The sequence below is a fragment of the Poecilia reticulata genome, linkage group LG5, assembly GCF_000633615.1.
Source record: "Poecilia reticulata strain Guanapo linkage group LG5, Guppy_female_1.0+MT, whole genome shotgun sequence".
NCBI classification, from domain to species: Eukaryota; Metazoa; Chordata; class Actinopteri; order Cyprinodontiformes; family Poeciliidae; genus Poecilia; species Poecilia reticulata.
The window spans coordinates 31,479,853-31,503,575 of record NC_024335.1 but is presented as its reverse complement, the minus strand read 5'-3'; the positions used below and the strand labels follow the sequence as shown (position 1 = coordinate 31,503,575).

General features: G+C 42.4%; 1 protein-coding gene across 3 annotated transcripts in view; it reads left to right on the top strand.

Annotated features, from left to right (window-relative positions):
* Positions 1 to 20,709, top strand: part of LOC103465576 (nuclear receptor coactivator 3-like) — a 48,871-nt gene extending 28,162 nt beyond the window's left edge. Inside the window, exons 2-23 of one of the 3 annotated variants that reach the window (XM_008410562.2) lie at positions 1,805 to 1,865; positions 3,810 to 3,914; positions 4,062 to 4,222; positions 6,908 to 7,008; positions 7,126 to 7,300; positions 7,400 to 7,591; positions 8,932 to 9,018; positions 9,111 to 9,254; positions 10,441 to 10,588; positions 10,688 to 11,223; positions 11,891 to 12,846; positions 12,929 to 13,052; positions 14,020 to 14,262; positions 15,112 to 15,318; positions 15,545 to 15,662; positions 15,787 to 15,958; positions 17,286 to 17,648; positions 17,770 to 17,880; positions 18,503 to 18,758; positions 18,833 to 19,025; positions 19,108 to 19,294; positions 20,291 to 20,709. In XM_008410562.2, the coding sequence (XP_008408784.1) occupies positions 3,829 to 3,914; positions 4,062 to 4,222; positions 6,908 to 7,008; positions 7,126 to 7,300; positions 7,400 to 7,591; positions 8,932 to 9,018; positions 9,111 to 9,254; positions 10,441 to 10,588; positions 10,688 to 11,223; positions 11,891 to 12,846; positions 12,929 to 13,052; positions 14,020 to 14,262; positions 15,112 to 15,318; positions 15,545 to 15,662; positions 15,787 to 15,958; positions 17,286 to 17,648; positions 17,770 to 17,880; positions 18,503 to 18,758; positions 18,833 to 19,025; positions 19,108 to 19,294; positions 20,291 to 20,302 (4,572 nt within the window). In that variant the 5' untranslated portion in view covers positions 1,805 to 1,865; positions 3,810 to 3,828 and the 3' untranslated portion in view covers positions 20,303 to 20,709. Of the gene's footprint in view, positions 1 to 1,804; positions 1,866 to 3,428; positions 3,667 to 3,809; positions 3,915 to 4,061; positions 4,223 to 6,907; positions 7,009 to 7,125; positions 7,301 to 7,399; positions 7,592 to 8,931; positions 9,019 to 9,110; positions 9,255 to 10,440; positions 10,589 to 10,687; positions 11,224 to 11,890; positions 12,847 to 12,928; positions 13,053 to 14,019; positions 14,263 to 15,111; positions 15,319 to 15,544; positions 15,663 to 15,786; positions 15,959 to 17,285; positions 17,649 to 17,769; positions 17,881 to 18,502; positions 18,759 to 18,832; positions 19,026 to 19,107; positions 19,295 to 20,290 lie in introns of those variants that run through there. The other 2 variants (XM_017305008.1, XM_008410563.2) reach the window with 2 other exon arrangements.
* Positions 20,710 to 23,723: the final 3,014 nt, after the last annotated feature.

The window sequence follows — 23,723 nt, the reverse complement described above, 5'->3', positions numbered from 1 at the left end:
TTATAAAGCTATAGCTTAACTCCAGAATGTTCCTTAACAGGTTGAAAGGTTAAATGGATAATACAGAGCAACTTTAACCTCATCTTCTTTTCTGTTTACATCTAGATACAAATATATGTTGAGTCTTCTTCCCTCATTTAACTGTGTGAAGTGGAGAATTGACTGATGGGGAGAGAAAATGTATTTTTTTATATTGATAATTGACCAGTTTTGGTCACTAGCCAATTTCCTGGCGCATCTATCATTGAGTGACACCAGTTTGGGATGCACGTTTTATGCCAGCACTTGGCTTTCAACTTTAAAGAGTAACTAAACCCCAAATCAACTTTATTCCACAGATAAACCTTGTGAATTGGTCCTTGCGGGTGCTATCTTTACTTTTTCTATGTACATTTTCATACAAACTTGTTTAATTCGGTGATATTTGACCTAAAACTGTCTTAGTGCTGCCCTCTTCAGGTTCAAGGGTGGCTACTGCAGTTGAATTTTCCTGTCGGGTACAAACTCTACAGCTTCGTCGATGTCAGAGTTGAGACTGACTACCGTGCGTAGGAAACAGAAGGTGCTCACGACAGCATTCGCTTCTCGCTCAGTCAGGACCGTACCTGCAGAGCAGTTGATGAACGTTCTTCTCCAACAGCAGAGAAGAAAGATACTAGATTTGTCGCTGGTCGCTTATTTTGGGAGAAGAAAAATAGCTAGAGGAGTTTGAAAAGTACTGCAGGGTCTAAGTTTGCAACAGTGGTGTCCTTTGTCTTGGCCACACCCCTGTTCAACCTTCTCCTCTCATCCCCACTTTTGGCGGGGAATGTTCCGTGGCTCCGCCCACTTTGGGATTTTTCAAAAAACTGTATGCTTACACTTTTACTATGAGATTAGTTACACTCCAAAGCTCTTATAAAATTTAATTGTATCAGAAGCAAAAGAATATTTCATTTGTTAAAGTACTCTTTAATGTTCTAACTTTATGTATTCAAAAATCTCCAGAAAGTTTAATGATGATGTTTTGATAATCATCAAAGCAGAAAACTATCAACTATTTTTGCCAGATAAATTGTAAAAGTAGTTTTTTTTTTTTTGTTAAACTGATGAAGGCCAATCATCAGCCAATAGGAATCACAAAGCATTGTGAAAGTATGAACATTTACAAATAGTCATTAGTGACGCTACAGCCGCACGTTTCAGTTTGTTTCATTGTGATAGACTTGCACAAACTTGCACCTAATTAACAAATGGAGGCAAAAATAATTTTTGTAAATAATTTAAAAATAAAAATATCTATGTAGCCTCACTTTGATGCACCTTAATAAAATTCACCTTAACTAAATGCATTTTGGCTCTCAGCACCTAACTGTTAAGTAAGAATGTATCTGTATGCAATTTAATCCCACAGACAAAATATTGCAATTATTTAAATGCACTAAAGTTTATGGTTTCTTTACAGGACAGCATGTGTGAGAACTGTAGGGGTTTAGATACGTTTTCAATGCACTTTACATTAGGCAGGAGTATTGGTCAGGAATGGCAGGGAAGCAGACTGATAAAGAGAATATGTAAATGGGGTGGATGGGTGGCAGCATTTCCAGGAAAGGGAAGTGATGACGCTGTGGAACACACTGAGGGGAGAACGCAAACAGGATGCTATCTGCTGCAACTTCCTGTGCAATTTTAGAAATGAGTGCTTTCCCATGAATCTCTGAATGGATAAATATATGAGGAGCTGCAGCCCTGCTGACGTGCTGAGGCACCCAGGCCTTCGCATAGCGCCACAGTTCATAACTTTAATCTCTTCTTCTGTTCTCAGGAGATGTTGAGAAGTGACGCAGACCCTGAGTGGAGTTTGACTGGGGCTCATTCTGCCTGAGGTGAGCCTGTAGTCAGTACTGAACTGAGCAAATCACCCACCTCTGATCTCAGCCCCCGGTGGGGCAATCCATGAGAGTTTCAAAACATTTTGATCATCCACTCGTTATCTGCAGCAGATTTGTGTTTACCTGAAGCTTGTCATGCAGCAGATTTTATTCTTGTTAGGTTAAAAACAACAAAAAAAGTGTTTGCCATCTTATTAAGTGTGTTTAGACCCAGTTGAAGTTTTTTTGTGCGCTGTCTCCCTTTCTCTCGAGGCTGCAAATTGATCAATTTTCACGTCAAACAATCTCCTAAACAAGATCCCGTGACTGCACTTGTTTCATAAATGTGACCCTGTTTTCAAAGTCCGCTTCCTTATAGCGCCGCTCCAAAACGCTCGCTGTCAAAGCCCGAACGCGTGAGCCTGACCGAGGGATGACGTCATCTCTTTCTGCCGCTGCAGAGGTGAAACCAGGAAGGGAGAAGATCGGCGGGTTGAGAGGCGTTGAGGGGCGGAAAGCAGGGCAGCCGAGAGTCGCAGACAAAAACATGACAAGCACTTTTAGAGAGAAAGAGAGAGAGAGGTTGGAGGGCGCTGAAAGGTAGACGAGACGTGCAGCAGGAGATGCAGATTTATGACGCGGAGCGCACGTCTGAAAGACTTGGTGTAGTTGTTGTATTTGGAGCACTGGTAGGTGACGGGGCGGCATGTCCTAGCCTGCAAATGTAGAGCTGGTGTTGCATAATAGTTCCTATCCATCCTACAGTATTCCTCTCCGGAATGAGCTCACTCACTGTAGACGGAAAGAAATCCACCTTTGGAAGGTTTTCTTTCTTGTTTTTTATGTCGAACGATCCGTTTGTAAAGTGTCATGCAACAACCCTGCACTGCAAAAACACAGAATCTTGCAGAGTATTTTTGTTTACTTTCTAAAGGAGATATGTAGGAGCTTGGTTTAACTCAATAATCTCTTAATGTTGATGGAAAAAGCACTAGTTCCTTATATCATGGGAGAATGATCTTATAAGTGAAATAAGCAAGATTAAGGAGTACTTGTTTCATAACACCACAAGAAACTCCATAAAAATCCTTGGTAAGATTCAGTGTTTTTGCAGTGCGTGCGCTGTTCTGGGTGGGAATCGGAAAGAGCGGTGACCTTAGTAGCTGGCTACAGGGGTTTCCTCTAATGTGAACTCTGTGGGGTCAGACGCAGGGCAATGCCAGAGCAAGAAAACAAGGGCAGGGTCCTGAAGCAGGGAGGAGTTGAGAGGGAAGTTAAAATTATTGGAGGAAAAGTAGAAGCAGACTGCAGGGATAATTTTCTTGTTAGTAATTGGAGTGTCTCTCTGGGTACTTTCAAGTCTTCACATCTCGTTCACTGCTCAGGAAGTTGGACAAAGAAAGCTAGCTGGTGAATATGTGTGTGTTGCTGCCCGTCTCTTCTTCTTTTTCTTTTTTTCTTGTTTTGTTTTCTCTACCCCCTCATAGTACAGCGACATGTCTGAGCATGCGGCTCTGAGCATGCGAGTGTGGTTGGTGTGAGCAGTGTGTGCGTACGTGTGCCTCCGCCGCCGCCGCTGTTGCTAACAGAGAGGTAGCGGGTAGGCTGGCTGAACGCAGGATGACCCATCTCCCCCGAGGCTTCAAATCACTACATCATCATCAGTCCCTCCGTGCAGTGGAACAGATGAGATTTCACTCCCATCAAACATGGAAGCACAGAGTGAGAGGCTGCTCCACCAAACGGATAGTCTGTCTGGATAACACCGTAGAAAACTGCGATCTAATGTTCCCATGAAAAGTCAGCTGATCGATAGGTGACGTGTTCAGAAATAAAATCGCATCCAAGTAATCTCATCCAATTCACGGCGATTGGGCGGCACCGCACGTGAAACAAACATGTCGGCACGCTTGGTTTGTGTTTTCATTGATCACATTGCCTGGTTTGTGTGCGTTCCAGGTGCTGATATGTTCTGAAGATGAGTGGCGTAGGAGACAACTCGTTAGAGCCGCTGTGCTCCGACCGCAAACGCAAGCTGTCCAGCTGCGACACGCCGGGTCTGGGGTGAGTGCGAGATCCCCGGCGTCGGAACGGCTTCAAATGTCCGCCGCTCTCGGAACGTCCTCACGCCCCCCACACTCCCACCCCGCGTGGAGGCGAGGTCGCCATGGCAACGTGTCTAAACCTTCCTTACCTTCCCCTCCCCGGCAGGTGTGACAAGCGTCGGAGGGAGCAGGAGAGCAAATACATCGAAGAGCTGGCGGAGCTCATCTCCGCCAACCTCTCCAACATCGACAGCTTCAACGTCAAGCCTGACAAATGTGCCATTCTCAAGGAAACCGTGAGGCAGATCAGGCAAATAAAAGAGCAAGGTACAGACGCCTCTGCACAAATTAGTCGCCTGTGTACATTTTAAGTGAGAGAAAGCACATGAAAAAAGTATGACTTGCTTTTATTTCCCCCCTCCTTTAAAATGTTGTTTTTATTTTGTATTATTTCAAGGGACAACAGCGTATTTAGGCAAATCAAGTTTATTTGTATCACATATTTCAGTAACAATGTTTGTCAAAGTGCTTTAGTTTAGACCAGAAAGACATAAGACAGCGACCAATTAGGAAACGGGTAATAAACGTTACATTTTATCAATTGCCACCATCAAAATCATCAAGTAAATACACATCAAGTGTGTTAATGTGCCTAATCAGAGGCAATTTGAAACAGTTGTGTTTTTAGCCTTGATTTAAAAGAACTCAGTGTTTCGGCATCCTTGCAGTTTCCTGGCAGTTTGTTTACAATAAAAAATGTGCAGCAGTGCATCGATTTCCTTTGTTTTGGGCGATCGACTGATACTGATGCATGTGAAGCCGAACTTATCCAATATCCAAAGGTAATGGGCGGTTAGATGTGGTCACTGCAATGTTGCGGACTTTGCAACTTTGTCACCATTTTTAGTGACTTTTTGGATCAAACCAAACAATATTGGCAGATGAGACTTTCCAAAGATTAGGGATTGGTCAGAAAACTTCAATCGGTGTACGACTAAAAATAGGGGAAAAAAAAATCAAGCTTAGTAGTATATTATGAAAACAATAAAACAAAGTCTTTGACTGCCTCGATCCAGGATCTAAATGGTATAACTAAGCGTGTTGTGCAGTTGGTCTCCTCTGGTTTCAAGTCGGGTCGGAGGAATTTAACAGTCGTCTCCAGCAAGTCGCCCTGAGGGAAAAAGGTTGATTTGTAAACAGTGGATAAAGTTAGGCTTAAGGACAGATGACGCCGGTGATGAAGTGCGGTGCGAGGTTGATGGCCGGGGCACTTCACGGCAGCGTCCAGTCGGGCTGTTTGTATTGCCTGGGGTAAATGAACACCAGTAATTGAAACCAGTCCTTGGTTCTCATGGCCTGAGGCTGTTGTTGGTGACAGCGTGCATCTGGTAGGGCCAAACTGTGCCTCTCGCCTTAAAACCAATGACAACAGAGACACTAATATGTTGTTTTTAACCCAAATGTCATTTTGCGATTGTTTTCACTTTAGGAATTAGAAACGAACTTTTGTCGCTAATTTTTTAATCTCTGGTTTCTGTTTAACTTTGTCCCGGTGATCTTATTTTTTCTTAAAATACATACTAGAAGAAGTCATAAGGATAGCATTCAAAGTATTCTTGAGCTCTCCTGCCATCATTAGTTATTTATCTTGGCGACCAGATGACACGTCACAGGACGTTACTGCGAGCATTGCTGATGCATCATTCTCAGTATGTGTTCTCTCAAGAATGTGGAGCCTTACTTCTACTTCAGGATTTCCAAAAATCCAGCATTTTACACAGCAGACAGTCTGGAACCTCCAAGGGATTAAATTGAGCAACTTTGCAGCACTCTGTACTCCCTAATACAGCCTGATGAAGATGCCTCAACAGATCGCAGAAAATTCAGAAGCTTTCTGCATCTTTCCTCTTGTTTCATTCTTATGCAGAAATGCTAAGATTATCTCACTTCCAACCACAGGGTCAGCACACTGCATGGATTGCATGTGCATCCTCGAAGGACTTACTTAGTGTGGTGTGTCCACTGATGTGAACAATGATTTTTATTTATTCATTTATTTACTTTTTTTTTAGTTACCCCTAAAAAAGAGTATTGACCAGTATTTTCCTTGTTGCTGGTCAAGGAAAATAAAGCTTTTTTCTGCAGTTCTAGTTAACCCAGGCCAGTATGAGATTCTTAACAAAAGTAATTTCTCTTGTATATAACAAACAGCTGTTTATTTGTTTTGGTTTTTGTCTTGTGAGACAGACCTTTCAACCCACTGGCCAGCAGTGTGCAGTAACAAGTGAGGGAGGGGCATCCAGAAAAGCAGAAGTTCCTCCGATACTCTTTCTGGCACCTTAAACATAGGAACAGCATGTCTGTGGTATAGAAATCGAATTGGTTCGAAACCTCAGCTTACGCCGATACCGTCACTGACCCGATCTTGATTTCTTGTCTGAATTCATTAAATGGTTATTGACAGACAAGTCTTTCCTTTTATACGTTTTACCCTGATTATCTGTGGAGGTAAAGGCAAGCAGTCGCATCCGGAGGGTCAGTTTGTTGTGCAGTCAGGTTGCCATAGTGACAGAATAAAGCAGGATGACATTTCTCCCTCTTTCTTTCAAATGTATTTTTTTTTATTGACTCTTCAACACACCTGTGCTCACATCCTAGCTCTTTGGAAGATCTACAAATATATATATATGTATGTGTGTATGCATACATACACAGTGTTGTTCTGCTTCACATCTGCTGTAGAGTCATGCTCTACAGATGACCCTGCTATATGGGGTGGTATCTATTAAAGACTCAAGCATGTGGTGATTTTAAAAATAGAAAGGCATGCAGGCCGACCACGCACAGAGGAATTGTGCTTCCCTCTGGCGGCCACTTTTGGGATTTTATAAAATAAGGAAAGTAGCTCCTACCATTCCATTCAAGATGAATAATAGAAATTATTAGTTTGAAAGGTTTCACACTGAACATTGTGCCTTTACTGCTCTCTTTGTGTGTCTCCTGTCTCTCTAGGAAAGAGCTCTTGCAATGACGACGATGTGCAGAAAGCAGACGTGTCCTCTACTGGTCAGGGGGTCATTGACAAGGACCATCTGGGGCCCCTGCTCCTGCAGGTCAGTTGACGCTGATGATCTCTCCCCCCCACCCCGATGCAACGGGCCACTTGGCACGTTTTAAAATAAGTTGCCAAGAATAAATGTCGTCGTTGTTGTCGTCGTCGCTGCTTTCAGGCGCTGGACGGCTTTCTGTTTGTGGTCAACCGAGAGGGCAGCATCGTGTTCGTGTCCGACAACGTGACGCAATACCTGCAGTACAAGCAGGAGGAGCTGATAAACACCAGCGTGTACAACATCATCCACGATGAGGACAGGGACGAGTTTCGCCGGAACCTGCCCAAGTCTAGTGGTGAGGCTCCTACCGACACAAAGACGCTGGATGCAGGATGTTGCCTCATCAGTGTCGCTCACCCACTTTACCCTGCTGCCTCTTTCTCTCTCTTCAAAGCACCAAACGGGGCACCCTGGGGTGGAGATGTGCCCCAACAGAAAAGCCGGACCTTTAGCTGTCGTATGCTGGTGAACCTGGTTTATGGTCAGAGTCACGGGTTGCCTGAAGAGAGGCCAGGCAACCAGCGTTACGAGACGATGCAGTGCTTTGCTCTCACTCAGCCTCGAGCCATGATGGAGGAGGGAGATGGTAATTATTGTTCCCAGCTTTGAATGTTTAAGGGTTCATATGCTCTGCAGGGTTTTCTCTAGGATTTCTTTTTTTAAACCGTGGTGGTGGGCTGTCTGAACTCTTGACACCACTCTGTGGACAATTCAAATTTCCTTTAAGACAAAAAGAGAAATCTTCTCATTAAACTTGCTCTTGTTCTTAGCTCATATTTTTTTGTTTAGCTAAGCCAAATTTGCGTATCTTGTTGCTCTGTTTGTAATTTATTTATTGGGTTTGTTTTATCAAAACAAGTCTCTCTTGCAAAGGAGAGCTTGGATCTCAACAAGACAACCTGTATAGATAATAAGAGAAATAAAAAAATAATAGTAATAAAATGGAGCCTTGAAATCATATTTCAAATATTATGCCAGATAAAGGCTAAACTGTATTAACTAACTATATTACAGGCGTTCAAATTTGTAACAGATGTTGACATTAGGGTTGTTTTCAAAGGCTTGGACTAAAAATCTTCCTTGGGTATCTTTCTGTCACCTTTTCTCTCCATCTGTTGTCTCTATTCTTCCTTCACTCCAGAGAACAGCGCTTTGCACAGTAGCCAGCTTCAAAATTAACATTTCACGATATTTAAATTAATTTTAAACTCTGATTACATTTAATATAAGTCTGAAAATACAGACTATAAATATGTGTTTATATGCAGCTCTGGCCCACTGCACTGAACCCCTTTGAAAACCTCATGGTTCTGATTTCTGAGCTCCTCCTGAGTTAAACGTTTCAAATACTAATACGACGATTCAAATGTTTCAATTTAAAACATTAGTATTGTCGTTTCTAAATGAATATGAACTTGTTTTCTTTGCATTATTTGAAGTCTGAAAGCATTACATCTTTATTGTTATTTTTGACCATTTCTCATTTTCTGGAAATAAATAAAAAAAATTTGCTTGGAAGTTCGGAGGCATGCTGTCAGCCGTTCATAGAGTAAAAGAACAATGTTGGTTTTACTCAAACATTTACCTATAAAAAGAAAAATCATAGAAACTGATCAGTTTAGGTGGTCTCTTAAATTTTTTAGAGCTGTATATCTGCTTCACATTGTTTTAACATGTATAAAAAAAAAAAACGTCATTCTTAAGGTGTCTTGGCTTTTATTTTGCTGTTGCAGTACGCCACAATCAAGTACATGTAGATTATTTAGATCCATATGTTTTTGTTCAATCACTGAATTTTGGGGTTGTTTTTTTCAGTGCTCTTGTTTTTGCAGAATCTAAATTGTATGTCACATCCTGGAGTTATCATCGAACCTGGAGCTGCAGTTCAGTCCGACTGGGTCTAACCCGGCTTGCCTCTTTCCTCAGATTTACAGTCGTGTATGATCTGCGTAGCGCGGCGAATCACGGCGGTTGAGAGGACGGAGAGATTCAGCACTCGCCATGAGCTCTCTGGTAAGCGTGCACGGCATTGTGTCGAACAGATGCGCGCATCTGCTGAAAGTCGAGCCAGAGTTGAACTTTTAACTGTGCATCTTCTGTTGCAGGTAAGCTGATTGAAATTGAACATCAGAGCGCTCTGCACACCTCGATGCTGCCGGGGTGGGAAGACCTGGTGCGGCGCTGCATGCAGATGTTTCTTAACAGGAGCGAAGGACAGCCGTGGTCGTACAAACGCCACTATCAGGACGGTATGTTGTTAGGCTCCTGGCTCGTTGGCAATCAAACCTTATCACAGTAAAATGTTTCCATGTTTTTGCATTTGCGAAACAAGGCTGCCTACATGTTGCTTACAATTTGAAACTTAACAGCAGTGGGCAGGGTTTTTCTACAGAGGACCAATAAATTTCAAACCTTATGTTTCTTATTGTATCTAAGTCTTTACAATCTGGTGGTTCTTATGTACTTTGAATCTTCTTTTGGCATTTTAAAAGTTTAAAACTGAGGTGTGACAACTTTTTGTCATGTGGGCCACATTTGCACTCCATTAGTCCTTTGTGATATGAATACTCATCTTCGCATGCCCCAGGTGTGCTGGAGTTTACCAGAAGGGTCAGAGGAAAAAGGTGTGGAATAAAATAAAACGGATCAGGTGGGAAAACTTGTTGGCAGAAGAACTGCGTCCCTGGAAGAACCCAGCCATTGTTAAGAGAAAACCAGAAGAACACCTGTTTAAAGTTGAATGGAGGAAAATTAACATGGAAAGCATCCTCAGGGTGTCTGCAAATCCTTAAAAAGTCTTAATATATCTCAAATTAGAACCTTAAAAAGTCTTAAACTAATTACAAAATGTGAGTTAGCATTTAATACGTTAATCAGATCTTAAATTTTGTCGTGACATGACTATATAACTGGTACATGTAGGTTTTTTTCTCTGTCAGGTAAAAGTTTGAGTTGCACACAGACGTCTTCATCGCTTCCTGCAACTCAAGGCAGTCGAGGCTACCGCTAACCAACTCCTAATATGCGCTTGCTAGCTAGAAATTTTTGCTGTGCTTTATTGTAATACAACAGGAGACCTCAGCCATCCCCTATATTTATAGATTTTGTGGTCTTAAATATAATTCATTGTGGCATTAAAAAAATATTTAGAAGTCTTAAGTTTGACTTGCTGAAATCTGCAGATACGGTGATCTTGCTTTCATTCCCCACTCATCACTATTCTTCCTAATTATGCACAACCTGGAAGCGATCTATTTGAAAAAAACTTTACAGGGACATTTTGTCTTGTTACAGCAACAAAATATCAGAGATCTTCGACTCTACCTTTGTCAGGCACTGTAGTTGATGATTCATAAAATCAACATTCTGTTTAAAATTTGGTTACTGTTTTTTTTTTAATGGGGCTTTTTATCACTTTTTTTCCCCCTGCTCTAGCTTTCCACAACGGACACTCAGAGACGCCTCTCTATCGCTTCTCCCTCTCTGACGGGACGCCAGTCACCGCCCGGACACGGACCGAGCTCTGCAGGAATCCCAACACGAATGAGCCGCTCTCTTTCCTCTCCACTCACCTGCTGCAAAGGTAGAAATGCTTTAGCAATGGAAAAGAAAACCACAGTTGCACCAAACATTGATATTCCTAGAACATTTGTTCCTCGTTTTGATTGTCGGTTCTCTGCAGGGAGCACAGTGCTTATCGCGGCGCACAGAGCGGCCCCATGAGGCCTCAAAACATGGGCGTGAACAACCCCAGCCAGCAGATGAACATGGGTCCAGGGGGGAACATGGGCATGAACAGGGGCTACGGCATGGTGGAACACGGCAACATGCCGCAAAGAGGAGGCCCCCCGTACTCCGTCGGCGGCCGCATGAATCCCATGAACCAGATGAACCACATGCACCAGATGAATCAAATGAATCCCATGCATCAGATGAACAACATGGGTCAGATGAATCAGATGAATTCCATGCATTCGATGAACACAATGAATCAAATGGGGTCCATGAACCAGATGAATCCGATGGGCCATCACGGCATGCAGCAGCAGCACCAGCAGCAGCAGCAGATGAGCCAGTTCCATGGAGGTGGAGCGTACGGGATGGGTATGACCAGTCCCACTCAAGCCAGTCCAGGGATCAACGGGCCACACAACGTCATGGGTTCACCCAGAGTCCGAGGAAGCCCCAAGACGGGCGCCAGTCCCTTCTCTCCTGGAGGTATCGCTGAAATTTTCAGTCAACTATGAGTTAATACAGTCGCTAAACATGGATTTCAAAGCGGACCTATGATGCAAAATTCCCTTTCTGCGTGTTTTTGTACTTCCATTTGGAACTCTAGCACATTTGGTCAGTTACCTGGGATTTCCAGCTGTATGTAGACAAGTGTTGTTGACAGTAATGAAGAACATGTTCATGCATTCACACAAAGAACATAACTGCTTGGCTTCCTTTTATTTTTAAACCGTGTTTCTATCAACGTTTTTTCTTTCTTTCTTTTTTTCCCCTTTTGAAGTACCACTTAATTCAATTAGTGGAAGTTGATGGAAATAGCAAAATTAGTCACTTTCTGTGCCAAAAAAGTTCAATGCACACTTGAGCTGGTTTGTGGCTTTTCCAAAAACGGTCAATTCACTCAAAGGGGAGATGGAAAAGTGTGAGTTTAAACATGTGGTTGGGGGCGTGGCCAGTAGCAGCTTATTTGCATAAAAGTGACAAGAGCCTTAAAACAGAAATTTCATTTTGAGAATAATCTTGTACAAAGTATCTAATGAACATGTTTTGTATAGCTCATAGACCTATCCTAACCTATTCAAGGAAGCATAATAGGTCAACTTTTAAGAATGCTCTTCTTTCTTATGTTTGTTTGTCTTGTACTATGTTGTAGCTTTAAACTCCCCCATGAGCTCAAGCCATACTGGGAACTCTGGAGGCGGAACAGGAGGAGCCAGCTACTCCAGCAGCTCCTTAAACGCCCTGCAAGCCATCAGCGAGGGTGTCGGGAACCCGATGCCCCCATCACTCACATCGCCGCCGCCACAAAAGCCTGACAGCTCCCCGAGCATAAACTCCACCAATCAGGCAGCAGGCGGCCCCTGTAAAGCAGGCCCCCCGCCATATTCAGAATCCAAGAGCCCGGGCAGCTCGTTGGGGGGAGATCAGCAGTCACAGCAGCAGCACCCACACACCCCAACCGCCGAGGGCCCTCCGGACCGGCCGGACAGCCAGGCGTGCCTCGGAGCCGGAGACTCCAACCGGCGGGCCCCCGACAAGTGCAACAAGAAGCTCCTGCAGCTTCTCACCTCTCCAACAGACGAACTGGTGCAGCCCAATCAGACGCTCGGCTCGGCGCCCGCTTCCATGACCGACGCCAAGGACGGGGCCCCCGGCGTCACCAGCCCGTCCTCGACAACGGGAGTGTCGTCCTCCACCAACGGGAATCACGGCGCCGTGACGTCGTCCGGGGCAACGAGCCAGTCGCTGCAGGAGAAACACAAGATCCTCCACAAGCTGTTGCAGAACGGGAACACGCCCGACGACGTGGCCCGCATCACGGCCGAGGCCACGGGCAAGAGCAGCCTGGACGCGGGGACGCCGGAGCCGGGGCCCGCCGGAGCCGCCGGCGGGAAGGGACCCGAACCCAAGAAGGAGCAGCACAGCCCCAAAAAGGAGAAGCCCCGCCCCCTCCTTCAGTACCTTCTCAATAAAGACGACTCTAAGGAAGGAGGCGACGTGAAGCCAAAGCTGGAGGATTTGGACAGGAGAGGAAGCAAGGCGGGCGGAGTCAGCAGCTCGGGCCCTCACTCCATGGATGGGAAGGTGAAGCTGGAGCCGACTGATGAGGTAGGACTTTGAATTCATAGATGGGGTCGGATTTAATAAATGAACAGGTTACATTTGCAGTGAATAATTTCTCTTTCTTCAGACGGAGACTCTGGAGACCATACTGGGCGTTCCACGGAGCAACTCCGGATTCTATCCTGAGCCAGACTCCAGAGCCGGGAAGGAGACGGGAAACAAGCCGGGAGCCATGTCTGACGCTCTACTTGGTGAGGCGTCTTAATGATACATGTCATAATCAAATGCTATGAATGAGTGGTGGAAAAACAATCATACTGCGCCGTGAAGAAGTATTCATGCATGTAGGTGTTCTGGTGGTGCCCTAACAGCTTTGCACATGACTGAAAAGGTTTCCAGTTCTTTTTTTGTAAAATGATTCGAGCTCCGTCAGATGGGATGCAGAGCAACTATGAATATCAGTTTTTAAACTGGCTGTGCAGGTCAATTTATCTGGGCTGAAATGATTACTCGGATTAATTGTGATTAATTTAAATATTCGTCAACTAATTCAGTAATCGATTAATCGTCAACTGGAGTATTCAGACAAAAAAAAAAAAGACATTTAGTGAATAAGCAAGAGCCAGGGGAGTAATTGAGAAAAATCTGTACAAAAATATATATATGTTTTTATTTAAGGTAAAAAAAAACATCTTTTGTCTGTAAATATGTTGTACCCAGAATTCCTCAAGCAGCATAGTTTTAGCTTTAGCTATCTATACAGTCAATAATCAGTTAATCCATAAAGTAATCAACACGGTAGCCCTACTCTGCACTAATAAGTCTCACAGAAAGTTGATGTCAGACGTATTGCTTTGGCTGCAGATGCAGCTCATAAAATTCAGCAATAAGATGTTCATTTTCATATTCAAAAGGAAAGTTTTATTTAGTTATGTGTTTTGCATAATTATTTGTTTATTTGCATCTTTTCAAGTATTTTTAATAAAGCATAAAAACGTTTAATTGAAAAATCTGAGGAATGTAGTCATTTTTATCCAGTTAATCAATTAATCATCTGAATAATCGACAGGTTAATCAACATCTAAATTAATCATTAATTCCAGCTCTACCATTCGTAGTGTTTTGTTGTTGCTGTTTTTTTGTTTCCTCTGAAAGTTAATAGTTTCCTCAGTTTAAGTGTTTAAATGCGAGCTGATCTTGTTGACGTTTGTGTCTCAGATGGGGAAAGAGTCCCAGGCCTGGCAGCGCAGCGCGTGCCTTTCCAGAGAGCCCTGTCCCTGGATGCTAAGCCCATGGATGGAGAGATGGCAGCTGGAGGTGGAGGACTGGCGACGAGACAGAACGTCCCCTGTCCATCGCTGGTTAAACAGGAGAACATGGATCCTTCCATCCGACCCGGACCAGTGCCCAACGGCTTCCCCGGAGGCATGGGCGTGTGTCCACCCCGAGGAAACGCAACAAGTAATTTAAAACGCCAAAACCTTTACACACACACACACACACCATAAAAACAAGATGGACACTATGCAAAACTGAATGCAAAATACTTAAATAGATGGGATTTTCAGGGTGCTACGTTGGCAGAGTTGCACAGTTTGTATTCGAAACTATTGGGGCTGAAATGATTAATCAATTTAATTGTGATTAATTGATTTATTAAAATAATAGTCTACAAATTTTGTTATCAATTAATTGTTGACTGGAGTATATGGACTCAGTAAAAAGTAATTTGCTGAAAGACATGATCAGAGAAACAATTAAGCCAAAACTGTACAAAACGTATATACATTTTGCAATTAAAAAGAAAAACCATCCTTTTCTGTAAATATGTTTTACCCAGAACTCCTCAAATACCACAGTCTTAGCTTCACTGGTTCAAATATATATTTTTTAAAAATCTCTTGTTAAGCACATTTTGCTATCCAGTTATTTATCGATTAATCTAAAAATACTCAACATATTAACCCTATACTGTATTGATAAGTCCAGCAGAAAAGGCTGAGCTTTTCACATATTGATGTCAGAAGTATTTTTTTAGCTGCAGATGCATCCTTTGCTACAAACGATCAAACGCTCTTTAATTTTTTCAATGTTATGCTGTTTCATTTTAGGCAATAAAAACTTTATTTTCCTATTTAAAAAAAGAACTAAATTATGCTTGTTTGCCCCTTTTAAACTATTTCTAATATTCTATAAAATAAGCTTAAGTGGTTGAGTTAAAAATTTGCAGAACGCATAAATTGTTTTATGCGATTAATCAATTAAAACAATCGCCGCAGCCCCAGAAACCATTTGACCTTTGTTGTACAGGAGGAATGGGCAGAGGTATCCATCAGCGCCCTCCGATGGCGGTTCCAGGGGAGTGGGGGATGCAGAGGCCCAACAGCAACCCTGTGACTGGACCTGGACATCCGGGCATGGCTCGTCCGGGCCAGATGGGATTGCCCATGATGAACCGCTCCAACAGTGTCCCTGCGAACCCCAGATCGATGCTGCAGCAGCAGCTCATGGATATGGGTATGACTTGTGATCAGTGATAAGCTGGGCGGAGTTTTATGAAGTAAAAAAAAAAAAAAAAAAAAAAGCAACATAGAACTATAAAAGCCAAACTGCTGTTACAGGAATCTGTTACGTTTCACATTATGACACCAGATTGAAGATACTATCTGCCGAAATGGATCAAAGCTAGTTTTTTTTGTTTGTTTTTTTTTAATGCGTAGAATGTCCACTATCTCTTATGCAGGTAATAATGAAGGTGGCATGGCCATGAGTCCGTTTGGTGGAAACGGCCCTCCTCCTCAGTCTCCCTCCTGGCCTGACACCCCCATGGGGATGGACAGACCGCAAAATTGTGCAAACAGGTGAATATGTTGCTGCTTTTTCACACCTTTGGGTTTTTTCAGGTTCAGTTAAGACACTGATAATTTGTCGACTTTGTAGTCTCTGACAGAGACCTAATCGTTTTTGTGTCATTGGTTGACTTAGGGACACGTTTGTTCATCCCCTGGAGGAGCTGCTGGGGACTCTGCCCAGTAATGATGGGCCAACTGATGAAAGAGCTCTTCTGGACCAGCTGGACTCTCTGCTCAAGACCGCTGATGTCATTGCTCTGCAGGAAATAGATCGAGCCCTGGGGATCCCTGAAATAGTGGGCCAGGTATGGACTAACTTGGAGCAAGAGATTTGCATTGCATTCACTTACTGGATGTTGGTGCCCGCAGTTTGTCACACACATCCATTTCATTGTTTATCCATTTGACACATTATCCATCAACACGTCCAACTGTTCATCAGATTTGCTGCTATAATGGTTTCAAATCTTCTAGGGAGGCATTTTCGGGAATTTTCTAACTATTTTTCTAGAAATGCATTTGTGAGGTCAGACACTGATGTTGGACACCTGAGTGAAGTTGCCCCCCACCTTCTTCAAATTAAATGAAATTGGACTCGAACGTTTGTGCAGCCAAACTTTTCAATTATAGCGTTATAAGTCTTAAGATTTTAATTTAAAAAGTTTCTATAAACCAACTTGAGAAGAATGTCATGTACAGAAACTCTACTAACCACTAAGCACGGTCTCTATGACGTGAATAAATGAAACTGATGCTTTCACTAGACTGACCATACAAGAAAACCTGTTACAATGAGCAACGAAGCAATGAAGTGAGCTTGATTATTTTTATTCTGATGGGCAGTTTTGTTAACAGACACTTTATAGTCCATTTTATTTATGGTTTTAGTTGTGTATCGTTTTTGTTTCTGTTTACTGTTTTGTGCTGATTTTAATTTGGATATTACAGTAACACTTAATTTGAAGGGGTGTGCATAAGACTGACGTTACACAGTCATAAGCATGAAGGAGTCTTTATGAATGTTTGTGACTGTTGTCATGATGTGTCATTTGGTAAATAATGACACTTTCAATGCAAAGTTGACTCTTTTTTAATGTACGTTTTAATGCAAATTTGCATAAAAATTTAGTTATTTACACAATAATGCTAAATAATGCACTTTTAGTGGACCTTTAATGCAACTTTTAATGGAAATTAGCTTTAAAAGTGTCATTATTTACCAAAAAACACTTCCTGACAACAGTCATAAACTGTCATGTAGACTCCTTCATGTTTATGACATTGTAATGTAATTCTGATGCACACCTCTTCAAATAAAGTGTTACCGGATCTTTAAAATATCTTCCAGTTGCATTGTTCTGCGTTCTTTACGAAATGACAAACATGCATTAGTCTTTGAGAGAGCAAACTGGCATTATTATGCTTTTATCAGTACAGTATATTACTTAAAAATAGTCTGAAAATGACAGTATTATTATCATTTATCACATTCATTTCTGGGACTGTTTATTGCCTTACAAACTGAGTTATCATTGCAGGCCTGCTAACAAACAGTGTTGCTTTGTGTTGCTATGCTACCCTGCCGCTCCGGTAAAGTTTCTCCTCCTTAACTTCTGTCTTCGTCTCCTGCAGGCCCAGGGACCCGAAGGCCCACAGCCGTGCCCGGATCAGGTCCAGGGCTCATGCGTCCCGTCAGAACCCTTTCCAGGCCACGACTCCTCGATGAGCTTGGACCAGAAGCCAATGTATGGCCAGGCTTACCCGGGCCCCCAGTCGATGGGAATGCAGCCTGGTTACGCAGGTAGCTCGATGCAGGGCCAGTCGCCTGGCGGCTTCAACCCCATGATGAGTCAGATGGGCCAGACAGGAGGCTTCCCTGGCATGGCGAGCATGGGGGCCATGGGCAACCCCCGCGCAAACATGCAGCGGCCTCGCATGATGACCGCCACCAAGCCTCTCCGACTGCAGCTGCAGCAGAGACTACAGGGACAGCAGGTGAACACACAGAACCCTGGGAATCATCTTTTATTAATTTTTCTTCTGTGTTTCGATGAACCTTAAATTGCCATAAACGTTTCAGGCTCATTGAAAAGCATTTTTGTTTCTTCTTTGGCAGTTTATGAACCAGGCCCGACAAGGCATGAAAATGGAAAACGTCCCTGGAGGAAACCCCGCCATGCGCTCAGCCATGCAGCCCGCCATGCAGTCAGCAGGGATGAGTGGTCAGGTATGCAGCCAGCACCATGCATGTCGCTTTAGGTCAACAGGGCTGCAACTAACAATGATTCTAGTAATCCATTAATCTGTCAATTACTCAGACAATTAACTGATTACCTTACTATTGATTGGTTACTCTGACGATTAATCAATTAATCTGTCAATTATTCGGACAATTAACTGATTACCATGACGATTAATTGATTACTTTGATGATTATTTGGATTTTAAAAATGTCCATATTCTGCAGATTTTTTATATAACTACCTGAGGCTTGAGACAACTAACAAATTTTACTGTCTAAAATGGCATAACATTCTTTTAGTGAATGCTTCGTCATTTGTAGCTAAAAAAAATACTTATAACATCAACACGAGTTTTGGGTAGAACATATTTACAGACGAAGGTTCTTGTTAGCTTAGATGAAAATGTTTTCTTTTTTTTGCACAGTTTTGATTTAATTACTGCTCTGAATATGTTGCTCTTTCAGCAAATTTCCCTTTTTTGAGCCTGTTTGCTTAGTTAACAATTAATTGATTACTAAATTATATGATGATAAAGAATCACAATCAGTCGGATGAGTTAATCGGTTACTAAACCCAGTGACTGCATGTGCTGTTGTGTGTCTGCAGCCGGGTTTCATGAGTGCCCAGATGATGGCTCAGCGCAACAGGGAAAACATGATGAGGAGGCAGAGGATGGTGATGATCATGCACCAACAGCAGCAGCAGCAGCAGCAGCAACAGCAGCAGCAACAGAATCAAGCGGCGGCAGGAGGCTTCAGTCCTCCTCCTAACGTCACAGCACCTGGGGGCATGGAGAGCCCCATGGCAGGGCCCCCAATGAATCAGGCCGGGCAGCAGGGATTTAACTACGCAAGCAACTACGGTGAGCTGAGTGAGGCAGAGACGGTCGTCTGCAACGATTCTCAGGTTTCAGCTTCATATCCGGTGTTGTTACAGGGATGAACCAGCAGGGGGACTCGACATTCATGGCTCCCGGCAGCAGCCCGCCGGGGAACATGATGCAAGGCCGAATGGGGGGGCCTTCACAGAATGCCATGATGGCGGGGATTCAGGGGAATCCCCAGGGAGGGCACATGTACCCGTCTGGAGACATGAAAGGCTGGCCACAGGGAGGAATGCAGAGAAATAAGTGAGTACCATCATCCATTCACCGGATATTCCAGGGTTGTTGCTTTTTTTTTGTATTTGACTCTATTTCTGTTTCTATCCAGCCCTTATCCTCAGCAGCAGTTCCCACAGCAGGCTAACCAGGGCCAGTTTGGACCCATGATGATGAACCCCACAATGAGTGGACCCGGACCAGTCAGTGGCCCAGCAGCAGGACAGATGGCTCAGATGCAAGGCCAGATGGGGATGAACCCAATGGGGATGAACAGGCTGCCAATGGGACCCGATCCGGTAGATACGATGTTACAGTACTACAAAACTCTAAACATTTAGATATTTTATCCTGACGCAACCAGGATTTTGCAATGTGACAGACAGTCACAAAGTAGCAACTAATAGTGAGGTAAAAGGAAAATAAAGTTCATGGTTTTTGGTTTGGGAACGTATTTTCAACGCTGCATTGTCCAACAGATGAAAATGTGCAGCAAACAGCAAAACATGCTGCAAACACGTGAATGATGAAAAGTCCAAACACACATAAATACAAAAAAAACAAATGCAACAGACAAACCCTTCAACAACAAAAAATCACAGAAAGTAAGAGAAAAAATAAAAATCCCACAAATGGCTAAAACAACTGCAGATACAACTGCTGGAAACTCTTTCCACAAAACGGAAATCCTCCAGGGAGAGGTAACATTACTGCCTTAAATATGCCGCTGCTTTATAATATTCATCTTCTGACTTGACATCCCATTAAAAAACCAACAGCCCTGCTTTACTGAGTACAGTTTGCTGTTTGTCGCCACCTAGTGGCCTGGAGGACTTCCGTTTTATGGTGCAAGTTTGATGGGTTTTATGCCTTTTTTTTGCTACTTCCTGCATTTTTTTCTTCTGCTTCTATTTCCTGTTGCAACATTTTTAATTTGCATTTCTGTCATTGATTGGAGGTATGTGCTGACATTTTCTGTAATTGCAACATTTTTTGGCACCTAGCATTTTTCTGTTGCATTTGTTTTGTGCGTGCGTGCGTGCGTTGGAGTTTTCATGCAGTTAACATTAGGAACACTTTTTGTTGTCTGGCCTTCACACAAACATTTTTGCCCATTCCTCTCGCTTCAAAATCAAACCGTCCGATTTAATGGAGTGTTCAATTTTAACATTTCAATGTCATTATAGTTTGCACAAATAACAGTACAAGGGATAAAAAATATATACTTTCACACAGTACTGTATTCATCTTTACGACATGAACAATGGTCTCATGATGGACCTCTGTCTCTGCAGAAGTTCTGCTGAGGACCTGTGGCGGACTCTTCCAGCTGGGACAGGACGCCCCAGACGGTAGATAACCTACCCCCAGCCCCCACTCCTTTTTCTTGCTAAAGAAAGTAAGAAACGATGACTTAGAAGCCTGGGTACAGTCAGGTAACGTGGGACTGTACTGCAATAAAAGAAGTGGGCCACAGAAACTGCTTTGTGCGAAACGTTTTATTCCAAGTCGGAGCCTTGGAAGCACAAAATCGACCCGCGTCTGTTTGGGCGGCTGACCCGGAGCCGCCGGGCAGTATACAGCGCCGCAGCCAGGATACAGAACAGGACTATGGTACGACTGGCTGCGGCTGCACTTTACCATTAAGCCTCCTTGTTTCTGGAGGGGAGGGGGAAAAGTGGGGAAAAAAAGCAAAAAAAAAAAAAAAAAAAAAGAGGCCTTGGCAAACGCTACAAAGCAGTTTAAACATATCCAGACTATTTTTAGAAATAACAAAAAGAGAAGAGAAATAGTTCACAAACTAGGAAAAAAAAAAAAAAAAAAAAAAAAAAAAAAGGTGGATGCAATATTCCTTCATCTTTACAGCCTTACTAGAGATTCAATGCCTTTACAACAGTTTTAGTTTGTTTTGGGGTTTTTTTTTCCTTAGCCTTTAAATGCACCTCATTCTTAAGTCATTGGAAGCTATAAGCACACAGTTTACTAATAATGTTATGCAGATTGGAGCAATAATTCTTGCCTCTATGCTTTAGACTGTAACTGAGCATCATAATCCATGTTTTTAAGAAAAAAAAAAACACAAAAAAGGAATGGTACTGCAGTATTAGATGTCTCGTATGTCTTCTGTGAATATGAATTGTAAATAGTGGAGAAATATATATCAGCCCTGCTTTTATAGGCCCGTTCTTGCACAAAAAAAAGAGACCTGGTTGTATTTTTGTGTCCCATAGGTCAAAGCTGATTTGGTTGATTTTTTTTTTTGTTTGTTTGTTTTTTTTTTATACCATTTGCAACACGTTTGGGTTCCTGTTCTTGTCGTTTCCTGAATGATTTTAATTCCCCCCTTTATTGGGTTTGTTTCTCATCTTTTAGCAAGGCACTTTTTTTTTTTAAATAAACGAGGAGCGTCTGCTTTGTTGAAGGTCTGGGTTTGGACACGGTCGGAGGGTTGGTTAAAGTGAAGGAACAAAAAGACACGAACTCGTCAGAGCGAGTACGTCAATTTGGTTAGGACACCCCCGCCCCTCCCTTCTCCTTCGAGCTGCAGTTTTTTTTGTTTTTTTTTTAGTTCACACCATCTTTGTTTCGACTGCTATCGACCGGCAGGATCTACCTTTTCAACACGCGCAATCCAAAGAGATATTTTTCCACATCTGTGTATAGTTTGAGGTTTTTGATGTACATTTTTTTTTATTTTTTTTTTATGAGATGTGTTATCTATTATTGGAATGGTAAATGGGTACATATAATGAATCTGTTTAAATAAATAAACAACATAGGACGGTTCTGGAAATGGAGGAAAATTCTCGGCTCATCAGAGCGAAGAGGACCTGAAACTTTGAACCTGCTGGAAGTTTTTTTTTTTTTTTTTTTTTCCCCCCACTTCCAGGAAACATAAAGCATGCTTTTGCTGTGTTCAAGAAATACCAATGGAATAACATGACATCCACTTTGAAACATATCAATAATGGGTTTGACTCTGATTAGTCAAACCCATTATTTTCATGTCCTGGATAAACATTCAAAGAAAAATAACAGAGTTGATAAAATGTCAAGATGACAAGATGTTAAAAAAATACTTTCTGGAGCATTTTCTGAAGCACTTTACTAAAAAAAAAAATCATAATGTGGTTAAGACGAGAGGCATTAAGTGTCTTAAGGCACTTCATGTATGGTCATGTCATGGTTGAGTTTAGCAGCATCTCTCGAAACTTGAGACATGGCGATGTTTGCAACAAATAAAACATTTTTAAATCCTGCATAAAATGAAAAATCTGTCAATTATAATATACTTTGTTAAGGGGGCAGGACTGTGTATTTTCCAGGCACATGGTGCCATTTTATAGCATAAGAAATCAACTGTTACCTTCAGTTGTAAAAATGCTACATATGTCAAATATGACCTGAAAGAAATGTGACTTTATTTAACGCCTCTGTCTCTTTAAGAAACTCCTGCTCCTTCTGACGCTCCACCTTCAGGAAGTCATAACTGCGCTCCTCTATTAACGCTTTCATAATGGGTTTTTTTTTACCAGCGTTCTACTGAGAAGCTCATACGATGAGCTCAGCAGATGCAGTTCCTCCAGGAGTTTGCTAATTTCTGCTGGCTAGTCTGAAGGAGCAGAGTGTTACTCTGAGAGGTGGAGACTTGGAAACTGCAGCTCTGAGGAGGAGCTTCATCTGCATAGATTGCACACGGTCCATCCAGGCATTTTGCACAGCTGAATGGTTGCCATGGGAGATTCAAGGAGTTTTCAAACCTGCCTGAAAGAATTAAAACAACACTCCATGTATGTTTTTCATGAAGGAATTACATTATAACACGATGTAACGCTCCAAATGACTAATGGAATAAATGTTTTTATAATTGTTTCAGAAGAGGCTTTCCTGACCCAAGCTTAAGGAACCACTCAAAATGGATTATGTATTTCGGCTACAATTCAGTTGTAATAAATGAAAGAACATACTACATCTGTAAATTTGTGTATGTTTGTGTGTTACTACGACAAATATTTTGTCAGTATCAACTGTGTGAAATAATAAACGGATAATGTTTAGAAACATTTTAAAATCCTATTTTATTCCCATCAAGTACAAAAAAAACCCTGCGATTCTGTCTAGATTGTTTGTGAAATGTCACCAGGTTACCAGAAGAGGGCGCTGTTGTCTACTTGTGGTTTTCCACTTTTTTTCCTTTTTTTTTTAACCGCTGGTGTAATTAATTGTGATGTCGCTAGAGGGAGCTAAAATACAAGCGAGAGCCAAGCGAGGTGACATAAGGATTCCTTCACGTTTGTATATCATGGGATGAGCGTAGAAATTAAATTGGTGTCGATATTGAGACATGTGTCCACGGCAAATCCCTGACTGAAAATACTAATTAGAGAATAATAGATGGGTGTTGGGTCGGAGTCCAGCGCAGTAGGCTTGTGAATTTTCCCAGCTTGGTCATCTTGTACAACGCTTAGTAATACGTGTGCCATATTAGCTAATTAGCTAATATTTGCTGAATAGCGGACAGCGATAAAAACCTGGCTGCTAAAGCGGTGCGATGAAAGCTATTAAGGAGATTGTGGGTTAAATAGCTTAGCTCCTGGAATTAAAAATAAAAAAGTTTCTCAGTGTATATTAATAGGTAACTTATGGCGTATGAGTGTACTGTGGGAATCTCTACCCGTGAGCAACTCTCTCTCTCTCTCTCTCTCTCTCTCTCTCTCTCTCTCTCTC